The sequence below is a fragment of the Octopus bimaculoides genome, chromosome 12 (genome assembly GCF_046866305.1).
Source record: "Octopus bimaculoides isolate indiv1 chromosome 12, ASM4686630v1, whole genome shotgun sequence".
Classification (NCBI taxonomy): Eukaryota; Metazoa; Mollusca; class Cephalopoda; order Octopoda; family Octopodidae; genus Octopus; species Octopus bimaculoides.
In genome coordinates, this window is record NC_142939.1 from 66678368 (window position 1) to 66695473 (window position 17106).

A 17106-nucleotide genomic window follows, 5' to 3' on the forward strand; every position below is an offset into this window, starting at 1 on the left:
ACTTTTCATATTTTGTATATCAATTAAGAAAAAAACCTTCAGTATATATATATATATATACACACATACATATATATATATATATATATATATATATATATATATATATATATATATATATATATATATATATATATATATATATATATATATATATATATATATATATATATATAAACATAGATGCAGGAGTGGCTGTGTAGTGAGAAGCTTACTTCCCAACCACATGGTTCCGGGTTCAGTTCCACTGCGTGGCACCTTGTGAGTGGATTTGGGAGACGGAAACTGCAAGAAAACCGTCGTATAACATATATATATATATTGATGGAACCAAATTTTGGGTTTCATCTGTATTTAAAATTTGGGTTTTAAAATTCAGATACAAAGAGAAATAATGACGAGATGTAAAAGCAAATGTTGATGGTTTATTCAGGAAGATATAGAGAAGATGTTTCATTTCTTAAACCACGCAGGTTTAAATAACAAATAAAATGAACTCTAAACGAAAAATGTAAACATTTTCACTAGAAAAAAAAAAAAAAACTATGTGGCAGGTAACACAAAATGCTTGAAGTGATGTTTAGAAATGTCGAGCTTCAAAGAAAAACACAGTAAATAAATTAAAGTAGAAGTTATTTTGTGTAAATTGATTGTTTATTTTTAGTTTAAACAAACAAAATGGAAACCAGCTAGCAAAGAAATAACTGTTTGTTTCCACATCTTCTCTTGTACTTGTCGATAGAACATGCAGTTTCGACTGCATCTGATGCACTGCTTGACACTTCCGTTGTTTCCTGACAATAATTTCGTATATCGCCTTCTTTACAATTTGGTAATGTCTTTGAGAAAACATCATTATTCTCCACCGTGAATGGCGTCTTCAAGGCTGCTAATATGGTTCTATGACAAGTTTTAAAGCCATGTTAATGAAGTTTTTCTACAGTAGCCCAGGATACCTTTTCTTCCATTATATCATCTTCACCATTATTTTTTTCTCGATAATTCACTTCTATTTTATCAGAAGGTATATTTTGAATGATTTCTTGATCGGCGAAATTGGTTGCCACTTCAATATTATCTTCCGTACTTATTTCATATTCAATGTCAGCAGTATTAGGTTTCAAAAATGGCTTAGCACCCCTTTCAGCTCTTCCACATCACATGTCCTCTGCCACTTCTATAAATACAACCTTTCGTAATATTTCTCTTTATCACACTCTATTCTACATATATTGCGTTTGGCCATAACTTTCGTCACCCTCTTAAAGTGTTTCATGCCTGACTGCTTTCCATGCAGTCACGAGTGAAAACATTCCCCCTTTAATTGTAAGCTATCTTCAAATTCAGTATGGATGATATTGTAATGAGCCAAATACACCATAAAATCATTTTTACTGCGGCATTTAAATCTCCTGAGGGTTCCTTCGTTCATAGGTTGAATCATTGAACTTACATCTGATGGTAAGATCATTTCTCACTAATTTTCATTGATGTATGTGACCCTTCTCGAGATATATGAACAATAAGAGAGATTTGGGATTTATGGCCTTCCCCCTCCCCGCATTTCCTTAAGTTCTGATAAATTAATGAAACAGAATGATGAACAAACCAGTCGGGAATTGTGTATCTTTGTTCACCCAAGAATTGTTTCGAGATTCACAGGCAGGTGCACAATCCCGTTAAAACTCGTGGACATTTCAATTTACTAATCATCAAAGCTTGATTATATGTTGGTCAAGAATATTAAGATATGCAAGAATGATTAATCTTTCCTTACTAAGCTTAAATCTTGAAGAATTTCTTTCTTGGTTTCTTGCCAAACATTTAGTGAGGAAAGACTTATGTAAACCGCGACTTTATCAGAAATTCTAAATTTCATCGGTTGCGAGATCCTTGCCAGTAACAATGCTATCAAATATTGTCCTAGATTTCGTTGCTGCTTGTGTCTCAGCAGACTGACTTTCTCCATCAATCTCTAATACTATGAGTAGTCTTAATATTATGACTAATCTTAATACTATGACTAGTCTTAAAATTTCTTTGTCATCCACCACTTAAGGTTCGCTCCGTTTATATATTCATTTGTTCCTTAAAACACTTACTTTGGCAATAAGAACCGATCCGCGAATTACCATTCCTTCTGATTGTTTTAATAAAAAAATAAAGAAAGAAAGAAAAAGAAAAAAAACATTTTATGAAGATTTTCAAATTCTGACCAATGTAATGTTTTTTTGTTTCAGCAATTTTATTGTAAGTCTCAGAATTCCTTTCCCCCATTAGAATGGAACTACTCTCACCAATTTCTCACTTGGAAATTATTTTGATTAGTTCGTCTTTCTCTTCACACAAAGAAGTTAATCTACTTGAGGCGCCATTTTCTACTTCAGGGACTATAAAGGACATTAGGCTTATAAATAATTTTACAATTCATATTAAATGGAAAGAGTAGGACACAAAATTACGGACGTCACCACAAATTAGTTGTTTGCTTTGCAACAGCGGTTGTGTGTCATTTGTTGATTGCGTGTGATTTTTTTAAAAAATGACTGTATTCTCCGGAGATCCATATTTCTGAAATCCAAATGATAGGAATTTTACAGAGAAGCATTCACCAAACGCAGCTAACGTTGAGACTATGCCATTACATAAAGCAAGTGGCCGAAGCGGTAGAGAGTTGGACAAAATATCAGTATTTACATGAGTTCCTTTAGGTTCCAAGTTCAAATCCCACAAGTATTAACTTTGCCTTTTTCGTTCTACAATCGGTAAAATAGGTACAAGTCAATAATAATACAAACATTGAAAATTGCGTTTATATTAAAAAGCTGTTGACTTCTATAAGAATATATTACATTCCACTTCTCTCTTTTCTTTTCTCAGTATAATTTTGTTTCTTTGGTGCTTTCATAAAACATCAGATTGATACTCTCCCATCCTACGCAACTTCAATGCACAGCTCTATATATACATACATATATATACGCATATAACAGCATATAAAGACTTCATGTATACAGCTTTTATGCAGCACATGTCATATTTCTACTATTCAATATGGCGACCGTCTTTACTGACAAGACTTTCAAATCGGTTTTGCAGCACTTTGAGAACATTCGGTACCACGCTATCCGTTCTTTTCAGCTACCTAATACCTTCCTAATTATTCTGGCCGTGTGAAGGAGATAAACCTTATTATTATTATTATTATTATTAAAAATGAGTACCAGCTCAATGCTAGTGCAACCCTCTCTTCTCTCAGCTATCACATTCACGATGTTGTATTAAGAATAGGAGGGGCGAGTGTCTATATCTACCCACTTCTAAAGAGTTAAGAAAATCACTAAAGCCTGCTACATGTTACTGAACCACACTCGCTCGCCAGTGACCGCTATGGATCTCTCAACTTATTTATGTCACACCAGGTCATCGAGAAAACATAAATATCTTTCTCTTTAAACCACAGAATAACGAAATTTGAAGAGCAAATTCTTAAATAAACGATGTTCAGATCTGCTGATATCATGAATAACAGAAAAGGGTTCACGTTGTATGAAAGATTGTCACGAAAGACATCGAACCTGAACTTTAGTGAGTGTCGTGTATAGTTGTGTGGTAGACACAAGAGTTATCTAAGATTAGCCAGTCATAGAGTATCTTCATATTTATACATTGTGTTTGTCAGCGGGGGGAACACAAGTCAAAGCGGATAATGGATTAATATTTGATGTTTGCAAATCGGTAGATAACGGGGATTATAAAAGTTCATATACATACATATGTATATATATATATATATATATATATATATATATGTATGTATATATACACACACACATGTGTGTATATATATATGTATATATTTTTTCTAATATATAATTCCTATACATCACCTCCAAACCTTCCAATATATATATATATATATATATATATATATATATATACTAACACACATACACGTACATGTATATATATATTGATATATACATACACATATAGAGATGCATAGATCTCTTTGTATATATTGTAATGAAATATACTTTATATATAGTGCCAACATTATCTGGTGAAGAAGTCAACATGTTAGGGAGAGTAGAACGGATGTGTTTATCATTTCTAAAGTTCACTCAGCTCTGAGTTTCCGGTCTCTTCTACTGTTGCCTCAGGCCGACGAAAGACTTGTCAATGTATTTGGCAGATGGAAACTGAAAGAAGCCCGTCGTATATATACATATATATCTGTGTGTCCCGCAGCACCGCTTGACAACCGGTGTTGGTGTATATATGTCCCCGTAATTTAACAGTTCGGCAAAAGAGGCCGATAGAATAAGCATCAGGCTTTAAAAAAAATAAGTACATGAGTCGAAAAGGCGATGCCCCAGCATGGCCACAGTCCAAGGATTGAAACAAGACATAAAAAATACAAATGCACGTATGATAATGATAAAGACTGCTCTCTCACGACCGAGGAAGACCATCACTGACCATTGCCTGTAGAGGATGTTATTGCATCCGCGGTCGACTTCACCCGGGTTCGCGCCCGCACCTTCCATGCTCGCCGCGGCGCCCACCTCCTTGACTGGGCATCGGAAAGTTGCCTCGATGGCGATTGCACAACCCAAAATCTCAGATCCAATAACGCTTGCACAGCACTTCACATTTATTGACTATGTTTATATTTTTCTCCTACATACATCAGGCGCATGGCTCAGTGGTTAGAGCATCGATCTTACGTCGTGAGGCTGTGAGTGCAATTCCCAGACCGGGCTGCATGTTGTGTCCTTGAGCAAGACACTTTATTTCACGTTGCTCCAGTTCACTCAGCTGTAGAAATGAGTTTCCAGATCCCTGGCGCAAAGCTGTTTCGGCCCCTTTGCCTTTCTCTTGGATAACATCAGTGGCGTGAAGAGGGGAGGCTGGTATGCATGGGCGACTGTTGGTCTTCCATAAACAACCTTGCCTGGACTTGTTCCTCGGAGGGTAACTTTCCAGGTGCAATCCCAAGGTCAGTCATGACCGAAGGGGGTCACCCCAGAATGACAGAAAGCAAAGCTAAACTTCGGTGAAATTTGAATTCAAACGGTAGAGCAACGAACAATATTTCTTCTGATAACACAGTTGCTCTACCGTTTCTATGCCATACACTGCAATTAAGTCATTTCTGGTATAAACACAATGCCACAAACAATGAAATATAGTAAAGAGACACTTGCCAAAAGTGCCATACAGTGAGATTGAACCCAAGATCACATGACTGGAAAGCAAGCTTCTTACCCACACAACCACACCTGTACCTTAAGCAGATCACACACACGGAGTTCAGGTGTACTAAGACTTACCAAAGGAGGAGATGGCTTGATGGTCAGAGCATGTTAGAAACCAAAACCACCAACATGTAACAAACAACAACAATAGTTTGTAGCAAATGTTTTAATTAAAAATATCTTCGTCATCCCCCCGTCCACCCCCACCCAGTTCCTCATTCTCACATTTCTCCGCACTGAGAGATGACAACTGGTAATTTAGGTTTGTTGTTTGGTCCTGTTGGTACATTCTCGATTTTGCGTAAAACCAGCAAACCATCAATCACTTTGCCTGGGAAAAAGCGAAACAACAAAGAGCATTGTGTAGATAGATGCGAGTATATATACACACGCACACGTGTGTGCGTGTGTGTGTGTGTATTATAATGCTGGAAGCCCCAGTTAAAAACAACAAATATAATTTGATTAATGGCAGCATGGAATTCATAAAAATAGAACTAGTTTAAATGATGGATCATCATCATCATCAGTGACGACAACAATGCTGATGATTATGATGATGATGACGATGATGGTACTAATGATGATGATGATGATGACAACAATGAAAAGGAAGATGATGGAGATGATGGAGATGATGATGATAATGTAGATGACAAGGCCAGTGATGATGACGTTAACGATGATGATGATTACAATGAAGAGAAAATGACACAATGGTACATAAAAAAACATTTTATTTTAAACAACATTTCATTTTTAATTCTTATTCATCATCATCATCATCATCATCATCGCTGTTAACGACTCTCAGTCGTTGACACTAATTATCTTTGACTGCCTCAACAATATCCCCCATCATACACACACACACCCTCTGACAAGTAATTACAGACATTATTCTATCATGAGTTTTCCAAGTCACAAGACCCTTCCTAAGTTACAGGACTATTTACTCTCAAGAGCTTCCCATGCGGCATCGTGCATGTTGTGCTTAATATATCTTAATACAGGTATCATCATCATCATCATCATCATTTAGTGTACATTTTCCATTCTGGCATGGGTTGGACAGTATGACTGGAGCTACTATGGCCAGGGATTGAACCAGGATCCATTCTCTGTTCTGGCATGGTTTCTATGGCTGGATGCCCTTCCTGATGCCAACCACTCCAGAGTGTGCACTGGGTGCTTTTTATGTGCCACCAGTATGACCCACATCCTCATCATTTAATGTCCCTTTTCCATGCTGGATATAGATACATAAATGTGTGTGTGTGTATGTATATATATATATATTACGGAGATGTACTTGCATAGAAAGGGACTTGATCTGAGAATGTGTGTGAAACAAAAACAATTGCAGCACTGAAGATGTTTTATAAGCCACTTAAGAACACACAAAAACCGTTAGATTCACTTCAACATTTAAATTTAATTTGTGTGAAAATATTTTTGTCAGTTTGAAACTGCGACTTAGCACAAAGTTTTGCCAGTGAACAGGTCATGGTTTCAAAGCACTGAAAATATTTTGACACAAATCAAATTTAAATGTTGAAGTGAACCTAACAGATTCCTGTGTGTTCTTAAATGGCTTACAAACATCTTCAGTGCTGCAATTATACATACATAAATATACATACATAAATATATATATATAGTGATATAGATAGATAGATAGATCAATAGACAGACAGACAGACAGATAGATAATGTGTGAATGTGTGTAGGAATAACAAAGCTGTACATATTAATGAGCACCAACACCCAAATGAAAAAGGATCTCTGAGCAAACCCTTAAGGTTATCAGCTTATAATACAGTCAACCTAGAATATTATCTACTATGAACAGGTTTCTGAAATTTTTATACTTTTATTGTATATATATCTGTACACATGTCTCTCTTTCCTCTGCATGTATGCGTATATATGATCATCAACATCTTTTAACATCCGTCTTGCAAGATGGAATGGTACTTACCAAATACAACATGTTTGGAGTCAAGGAAGTCACATTTCGCACACGTAATGAAGAACTGGCAACCGTTGGTGTCTTTCCCGCTGTTGGCCTGAAATAGGAAACAGTATTTTTAGAAAGCGTAACCGGTTCAATACAGAGACAACAATGCCACCAATGTCTCTATTCCTGCAAGGGTCAGGCAGTAGTACCTGAGGTGGGTTTTCTAGGGATGGATGCACTTCCTCTAACCTTCATTTATTTTTCAAGCAAGGTAATATTTTCCCCACTCTTTTGAACACAGAAACCACACACACGTAACAGCTTTAATAGTAATGTAAATTTGTGCTCAATGCTGTGATTAGCAGCCATTTATAGATATAAATACATCTACATGTATGTATATCTACATGTGTGTGTATGTATGTATGAGTACATGAGCATATATTACATCACACACACACACATTAAACAGAGTAAAATATAATCTCATTTTCACAATTTCAGTGGGGAAAAAATGAATTATTTTTATTGTCAGATTAATGAATTAAGTTCACTAAATTTTCTAGCAACAAAAGAAAAAAAATACTGAGTATATAATTGAAATATAATATATATATATATATATATATATATATATATATATATATATACATATACACACACACATATATGTACCTATACACACACACACACATATATATATATGTGTATACATACATACACACACATATATATATACACACACACACACACATATATACACATGCATATGCATACACTGTTGGCATTGATGAAACTGTCAGTGGCAATGACAAGCACTGGCTGTCGCATGTGTGTGTATTTTGTGTGCAATCAGTGTGTGTGGATATTTACATAGACCTGCATACACAAACGGTGAAGCCAGACAGATAAAGAGAGTAAAATGATTGATTTAATATCTTAATGCAGAAGAATAGATTTAATTGAAATACACAAAGAAAAAGACAGGAGAGTGTGTGTGTGTGGGGGGGGGGGTCAACCGTTTCTTCTGTCTGTCAGAGACAATCTAAGACTCTGGAAGTTTTCAGTTCCTCTCCAAGATACAGACATGGGTAATAGAGTCCAAGACAACATCAGGCATACAGAATGGTCAAGGCTGCAATGGCCTTGTTCGGAAGTCGACTGGTTAAGAGTTGACCTAGGGTTAAACCACAGCAACACAGAACTCTCAATACAACAGAATGGCTGCTGCTGAACCTGTTGAATACATACATATTCATTCACTGAGTGTCCCCTTTTCCTATCCCTGGAGACAAATTCTTTCAGCTTTCCTCACAGGGCTTTGGTTACCCAGGGCTATAACACCTGTCTAAGGTACAGCACAGTGAGACTGAACCCATAACTGTCATTTAGAAACAACCGCTTTAACCACACACCCATGTCTGCACCCATACACACATACAAATACACATATATATACACACACATATACACACACACACATACATACACAGATATATATCAATAATAATAAAAGGGTAAAATTAATTAATTAATAATTAATTAATCTAACCAAGCAGTTTGTTCCTAGATTTCCAGCAAATGTGACAAGCAGTTTATTCGTAGCGTTTCTACATTTAACAAGATTTTATTTTGATTGGACAGAAGATCAAACTGTGCCATTGGCGGCACTTGTGAACCACAACGATACGTGTACTGAGGTGTGAGGGGAGAGAACACCATTTGTAGGAAGGTGCTTTATGTATCGTTAGCAAGAAAGAATATTTAATGCAGTCAGAGACGAGTTTGTGTGAAACCCTACTTACCATGGATAGTATTCCAGGGCCGGTGTGTTTTAAGGTGAAGTTTTCATCAGCAAACACATTACCAAATATACTCATCACTCCTGTACCATCACCCTAAAATCAGAGAAACAGAGAATACAAGGAGGCAGGTAAGAGAAGAGGGTTGGGATGGTCTTTTTTCATTTGATATTTCTGTTAATATATTATCAGTATTATCATTATTATTATTACTATTAACAGACGTAGGTGCGGCTGTGTAGTAAGTAGCTTGCTTCCCAACCACATAGTTCTGGTTTCAGTCCCACTGCGCGGCACCTTGGGCAAATGTCTTCTACTGTAAGCTCAGTGAGTGGATAAGGTAGACAGAAACTGAAAGACCGTCGTGTACATATGTGTGTGTGTGTGTGTGTGTGTGTCATTGTGTCTGTGTTTGTCCCCCCACCATCGCTTGACAACCGATGTTGCTGTGTTCTTACATCCTTGTAACTTAGCAGTTCGGCAAAAGATACCGATAGGATAAGTACCAGGCTTAACAAAGAATAAGTCCTGGGGTCAATTTGTTCAACTAAAGCTGGTGCTCCAGCATGGCCGCAGTCAAATGACTGAAATAAATAAAAGAATGAGGCAAAGTGCTGGCAGAATTGTTAGCACACTCGGCAAAATGGTTAGTGACATTTCATCTGTCTTCATGCCCTGAGCTCAAATTCCAGTAAGAAGAGAAATATAAGTTTGGGAAGTGGGGGGAAGAGACATGGGGAAGAGAAATGAAAAAGTTACTGAAACTTACATTAACAAAATCTCCTCCTTGGACCATGAAATCTTTGATAACCCTGAAAGGAGAGAAGACATGATTAGTTTTGTTTTTTTGTTTGAAATATAAGGTATCTTCTGTTCCTAACATACAAGTTCAGCCCCAACTGTGTAAAGTAATCGAAGGGGTTTTATGTCACAGATTTTATCAGTTGTTTGCTGGAAAGTAAAAAACAACGGCAGTGATACAACTGGTTTCTAGTTTTCTGAGATCTTCATCAGAAGTGTATATCATAGAGAGAGATCAGTAACTTGTAGGCTAATTATATCTAGAAGCTAGAACTCAGCTAAACTGGAGAGTCTAATTTGCATAACACTGCAGATATGGAGAAATTAATTCATTCATTGACAGTGTTATAACACAATAGGTCTTTGTAGGGTGTTTTGTTTTGTTTTTGATAATTTTTTCATATCCATACAAAATTATTTGCCTACATTTATCATGTTTGAGAAGAAGACCCATCAAGCCAAGTAAAATCACAGTTGTGGCAGACACTAGCATCGCGTAAAAAGCACCCATCACACTCTCAGAGTGGTTGGCATTAGGAAGGGCATCCAGCCATAGAAAACCATACCAAATGAGACTGGAGTCTGGTGCAGCCTCCCAGCATGCCAGCCCTGGTGAAACCATCCAGCCCATACCAGCATGGACAATGGATGTTAAATGATGATGATGATTTCACAGCAAGGCTAAAACTGTGTTAATCTTTCTGTTGCCATATTTCTTTTGAAATACATGGCCCTTGTTTCAATTACAAAAAAGGTAAATAAATAAAACGGGGCTTTGGGGTGGAGGTGAAAAAAGACTACCCACCTGTGAAATATTGAACCTTTGTAACCGACAGGGACTCCATCTTTTCTATATTCACCTGTACAGAATTGTCTGGAACATATAAAATAGAGCATCAAAGACAGAGACTACACCAGTGGTGCTCAGGTTATCAACGGAGTCCCACGATTAGCAAATATTAATATATTAATAAATATAACGAGTCATGAATTCTGATACACCCTGTATGGACAATAAATTGCTTGCACTTCTACAATACAGTAATCCCTCAACTATCACAGGTGTTGTGTTCCAAATCCCCCATGATAGGTGAAAATCCGCAACGTAGAGACAGTATTGTACTGTATATTTTCTTTTATTTCTTCTATAATTTGCATATATTTATTTTATTATAAATGCAAAACAACACCACAAAGGAATCGATGGAAGCTTAAATAATAAACCGCGACAGGTGAACTGCGACAGGTGAACCGCGACAGGTGAACCACGACAGGTGAACTGCGACAGGTGACCCATGACAGGTGAACCGCAAAATCTCCTCCCACCCTGCTCAACTACTCATCTTCTATGAACCACATTAATTACAATAATCTCCCAATCTCACATTAAACTGAATGCTGGCTTCAACAAATTCATTAAACACAACGCCAACGATAATTCCACTTGAACATGTCTACCATGGATACATAAAATAAAGTCCCCAAATCACTGAAATGACTAAAAAAACAAAAACAGTTGAGAAGTTAACATCAGAAAATAGATTCAGTTAGAAACAATCAAAATATAAGGAAAAAAAAAACAAAAACACATCCAAACCAAGTAAGTATGGAAAAACATAGGTGTAGAACAATAAAGAAATGTTTTATAAAACTAAAGAACAGCTTTTACCTGAAATTCTCGGCTGTTCTGGGCACAGCATCAGCAAAGAGTTCAAATTTGATTCGTCCAACTTCCTGAAATAACAAATAAACAATGGCAGATTAGCAGAAAGAATTGGTTCCATGTCTTCTGTATTTGTGTAAAGGAACAATGACTTTGGTCAAAATGCTTTGAAGAGACAAAATTCTGCTAAGGACAGCCGAGCACATCCAGTATTGGATTAAGAAACTCACTCGAAGCACTGCAGCCAAATCTAATATAAAACCAGAGATTTTGTTCAGATCACAGCAGGAAGAGACAAAAGTAAGAAAGACACCCAATATAATAAGTATTAGGCTTACAAAGAATAAGTGCTGGGGTCGATTTGTTCGACTAGAGGCGGTGCTCCAGCATGGCCGCAGTCAAGTGACTAAAACAAGTAAAAGAGTAAAGACCTATCACTACTCTATCCAATGTGTCCTTCTTTCTCTATGACAGGTGGAGTGTGAATTAAGGAACACATAGCTCCTATTTCAAGCATATCGAGCGACCATGTTGAAGCTTCCTCCTCGATGATCTAATAGTTTTCTGGGGGTTATTAATGGGTGTTACTATTTAATGTGGAAGCGAAATATGAAAGACAAGATAGAAATTGAACGCGTGGTTATGTGTAAGGGAAGCAATTCAGTCACTGAAGTAACAAATAACATGCAGCACTTACGTCCCCTGAACGCAGAACCGACCGAAGCTAATAAAGCATTATACCTTTCATAGGTCTAATAAATTGCTCTCTCATTAGATCCGATTATCATATGGTCGCTCCACTAAATGACACTGTATTGAAGTGTATGTAAATATATATATAGCGTTGCTATAATGCAAAAGTATCGTAAGTCCAAAACGTTTTACCATTCATAATTTCCATAGCAGAACTGTTGTACCGCACTTTGACAATTTTTGATATTTTGGCATCTGAAGCAGCTGGAGATACGATGGTTTGACCAAAAGAACCAGCTATTGCAAGCAAAAGTAAATCTTCGAAAAAAACAATTTGGCCAAATTTGGACATACGATAGTTTAACATAAATGCATTGTGAAACTATGATAATTATAACTGACATTTGACAAAGCTCAGGTGAGACCCACAATGGAATTTAGCTTTCAAAATTAATATGCTGCTGCTGTTGCACACAGTGGTATCTTAGACCACATCCATATAAGGGCCACCCACCTGACTGATTAGCATAAAGTAACTCACAAAATATCTCCTTCACAACTACTATTTCCAGCCTGCTGTTGTTCCAGCAACTAGGTTTTCAGAACATCCTCCTCAACTGCTAATTGGGTCATCTAGGTAACAGGAACTTTGCAACCAAGGACACTTTGGGGCCAATTGAGAAAGTTTATCTCACCTGCGTTGTTAGTGTTTATTGCTCCTGTGCACCTGCCACATACAAAGTCTACTTTTTCTGTTAATCTTCCTGGAATACCACTGTTCCTTTTCTATGTCTATAGTTTGCATTGCATACACTTGACATCTTACAGAATTTCTGCCTCCTCCTCCTCCTCAAAGCTATTTCCTTGATGGAAGCAGACACTTGTCTGTTTTCCTACTTAGAGACCCTTTCATTCCAGGCTTCGCTTCCACACCTCAAGTTTCTTTCTTAATTCTGCTGCAGATTCGCTTATAATAATGAGGTCATCAGCATAAAAGAGCTCCCAGGAGTAATGATTCTTAAACTCGTCTGTCATGGCCATGAATAGGATGGGATTGATAACTGAGCCCTGGAGAACTCCTGTCTGAACACTTAGAATCATCCCTATATTCACTGTCATCCTACACCTGACAACATCTCTATACATGGCTCTCTGGCTTCCACAAGCAATTTTTTTACATTAATTCCTTAGAGATCCCCCAGATTACAGAGCAAGGGACCCTGTCAAAAGCATTCTCCACATTATGAAAGCTTAAATACAGTGGCTCACTTTTAGCTAAGCACTTCTCCCACATCACATTTATCATCTGCCCCCACCACACCACCCAATAATCTCTCCTCCCCACTCTGGGAGAGTCATTCTCTTTCAGTGTCTTGTTACGTAACACACCCACAGGTTCGATTTCCACTCATTTACTTATTTATTTTATCTAAAGTGCAATGAAAATTTTAGAAAAAAGAAATAAGTAAATGAGTGGAAATTGAATCAGTGAGTGTCTTAAGTAAGACACTGAAAGAGAATGAATCTCCTCAGATACAATGATATATGTGTGTGTGTGTGTGGTTCAAAACTGTACAAACTACAACAAACATGGTGTATTAGTTTGATGTTCAGGAAAAATGGAAGTCTTGAATGCTTTGAGCCTGAGACTCAAAACATTCAAGGCTCTGCCAAACTAATACACCTTGTTTGTTGTTCTCCCCCACCCCATCTCTTTCTTTTGTACAGTTTCGGACCCCATATAATATAGGCTCATGTGGTCACTCCAATTTGATCCTGTTTAACTGAACCTTCATCTCCTCTACTTTACCACTACTCCACCCAGACTACCATCGGAACTTTCTACTTCTCAGACTCTACCTTTATGGATCTTACTGTACACTGTGATTGACTAAGATATATAGAATTGGCTTATATGTAGTTTCCATCCGACAAATTTTATTCACAACTCATTGGTTTGGTCAGGATTAAAGAAAACCGTTGACCATGATGTCCTACAGTGTGGGCAAGGGTTTTCTATAGTCCTAGCCCAAAACAGAAAGGGTTTACTACAGACCTGAACTCAAAACCACAAGCTTACATGAGCAAACTTCTTAAATACATCGCCATGTCACCACCTATATTCACTCATATATTTTATGTCCATTTTTCCACGTTAGCATGGGTTAGACGAGTATAGTATCAAGACACTGCTTTTACAACCAGATGCCCTTCCTGTTGTCAAGTGAGAGATCTCTTAATTTAAACCAGGGTCACCAAATGGGCCAGATAAATGAGAGAATGATGAGTGCAGGCTGAACAACCATTTTGTTCAATTCAATACAGTGAATACACAAAAAATAAAGGCAACCAACATATTTATTTACCAAAACGTTATCAAAGAAGGTGATGTTAGCAATAAGATAGTTTTATCACACCTGGTGCACACATATCCGAATCTCACAAACTAAGCAGCAAAAAAGGTTGGTGAGATTTGTGAAACTGGTGTTTAGCTTTTAAGATATCATCAATATTTGCTTTGGAATTGCTGCATCCAACCAGGAGAATTGCTTTCAAATGTTCATCAGTCAACTTTGTTCAATGTTCTGACTTCACATTCTTCGTTTTTGAAAATGTTGGCTCACAGAGATAAGTTGTTCCAAACACTGATGCCATACCAGAGGCAAATGGAAGCTCATTGCAGGTACTCCCACAAGAGATACAGTGCAGCAGCAAGCAGGATGAACTGACTTCACAGGCCATAGTCTGGTGATCCCTGGTCTAAACATATTTAAAGGCACAGAGCATGAAGCTGGTTTATAAATTTATTTGATAATCAATGTTATTTAAGGCATAAATTGCAGAGATTGCCACAACTGGTTTCAGGTTTTATCAAATTTCTGGCAATCAGCAACTGCTTGAAAAGCATAAAAATGTGAAATTATAAAATGCAATTGAAATAAGAATAATAAAGTTCTATATTTAAGGGTAGACGAACATCACAAAGCTGTAACACAGTGAGATATTGATAAATCGGGTATAGCTGATCATGTATTGGAAAATGGAGACCATCTCCCCCTGTAGGATGAAGTTAAAATAATAGACAGAGAACACCACTGGAAAATACGAAAACTAAAAGAAGCAGCACATATGCTAGGACACAACAATCTCGTAAGTAGAGCGAGTGCAGATATGAACAGCATATGGGAACCAGTATTAAGAAAGGATAGGAGAATATTAGATTTATAAGCCCTAAAATTCACTCCATAATTGCCCACAGACATAGTGGTTAAGAGCGCGGGCTACTAACCCCAAGATTCCGAGTTCAATTCCAAGCAGTAACCTGAACAATAATAATAATAACATCAAAAAATACCTTAGGAATGAGAACCCAGGTTCGAAATTTCTCCAAGACACCTGAAGAAGGCTGGAGGGTATATCAGCCGAAAGGTTGTGTTAACAAGAAACAAGACGAAGACAAATATCCGTTGAATGTAAATAATGCAAATAATAATAATCTTTTCTACTCTAGGCACAAGGCCCGAAATTTTGGGGGAGGGGGCCAATCGATTACATCGACCCCAGTACGCAACTCGTACTCAATTTACCGACCCCGAAAATATGAAAATAGAACTCAGAGCGTAATAATAATAATAATAATGTCCCGAATAATACCCCGAAACCTTGAAATTTCCTGATGAAACTATCACCAGGTCGTATTTTTATGAATTGCATTGTTTTGACTTGTAAAAAAATTATAATCACAAACATACACGTACGCGGAGACAATTATGCGGGGTTTCATATCCGAAATCTATATTTGTGTAAACAGAAAGAAAACAAAGAGTGAAGATTTTCAGACGATGAATATTTAAGTATTAATGTATAAGATATTGATATGAATAGATCAAACTTAGACAGAGAAGAAACGACAGAGAAACTTAAAAAGTAGGAAGTAAGGAGTCCAACAGCCGTGTCGGGGAGATCGGAGACCCGGCAGGATGCTGGTACATGTCGATATATATAATTGCAGTTCGTAACAACCTTCTTTAAAGTTATACAACACAATGCTTCCCACCAAAACTGCTTCTCATCTATTTATGTTTCATTTACTCTTCATTCATTCGATCGGTTTTTGAAAACGCTTTGCCGGCAAATCTCCGATGAAGATATACATATATAAATAATAGGATACGCAGGCAACCCAGTGGATGGGAAATAGTGAATTAGTTTAGTTGAGTTTTAAACTACTTAATTTTGTTCGCTACTCACCGTGGTTCCTATTGTTATGTCAAAGAATACAACCGGGTTCCCGGGGTTCGAAGCAGTCATTTTCAAATATTTGAATTAAGCTGACAAGGGAGCTCACTCTTGTTGACTGGTGAAATTTTGACAAAAGAGCGTAACATGAACAATTCTTTTGTGTCCGAAGAGAGTCAGACTGTTCTAATGCCTTCCTGTGTAACACACGCACCGGTTCAATTTCCACTCATTTATTATTATTATTATTTTCTTCCAAAAATAAAAATGGGAATGATTTATTGAGCTTTTGTTGTCTATTTTTCCAGATTACATCAAACGCAATTGATATCAATTTTTTTTTTACGGTCATACATTATCTTTATTTATTTATGCACATCTCTTTTTTCATTGGATTGTGGCCACGCTGGAGCACCGCCTTGTGGGGTTTAGTCGAATTAATCGATCCCAGCAGTGATATTTATTATTCACAACCATATTCTTTTATTATTCACAACCATATGTGTGCGACATGCGCGTCAGAGACTGTACAAATTCAAGAAAGCTAACCCTTCAAACAAATATAGGAGAAGAATTGGTTACGGGTTTAATATAAAACTCAACATATAAGGGAGAATCATAAGGCTGGTTTCCATTTCACTGTATTTGATATTTTTGAAGATATGTTGGGAAAGGTTTGAATATCTC

General features: G+C 37.0%; 1 protein-coding gene across 1 annotated transcript; it reads right to left on the reverse strand.

Annotated features, from left to right (window-relative positions):
• Window positions 1-5408: 5408 nt before the first annotated feature.
• LOC106884478 (peptidyl-prolyl cis-trans isomerase H) lies at window positions 5409-16585 on the reverse strand. The gene is made up of 7 exons (XM_014935881.3): window positions 16432-16585; window positions 11494-11558; window positions 10630-10698; window positions 9793-9835; window positions 9027-9119; window positions 7243-7330; window positions 5409-5592 (listed from the first exon to the last, which is right to left on the reverse strand). The coding sequence occupies exons 1-7, from the start codon at window positions 16489-16491 to the stop codon at window positions 5483-5485; spliced, it is 528 nt and encodes a 175-aa protein (XP_014791367.1). The 5' UTR covers window positions 16492-16585; the 3' UTR covers window positions 5409-5482.
• Window positions 16586-17106: the final 521 nt, after the last annotated feature.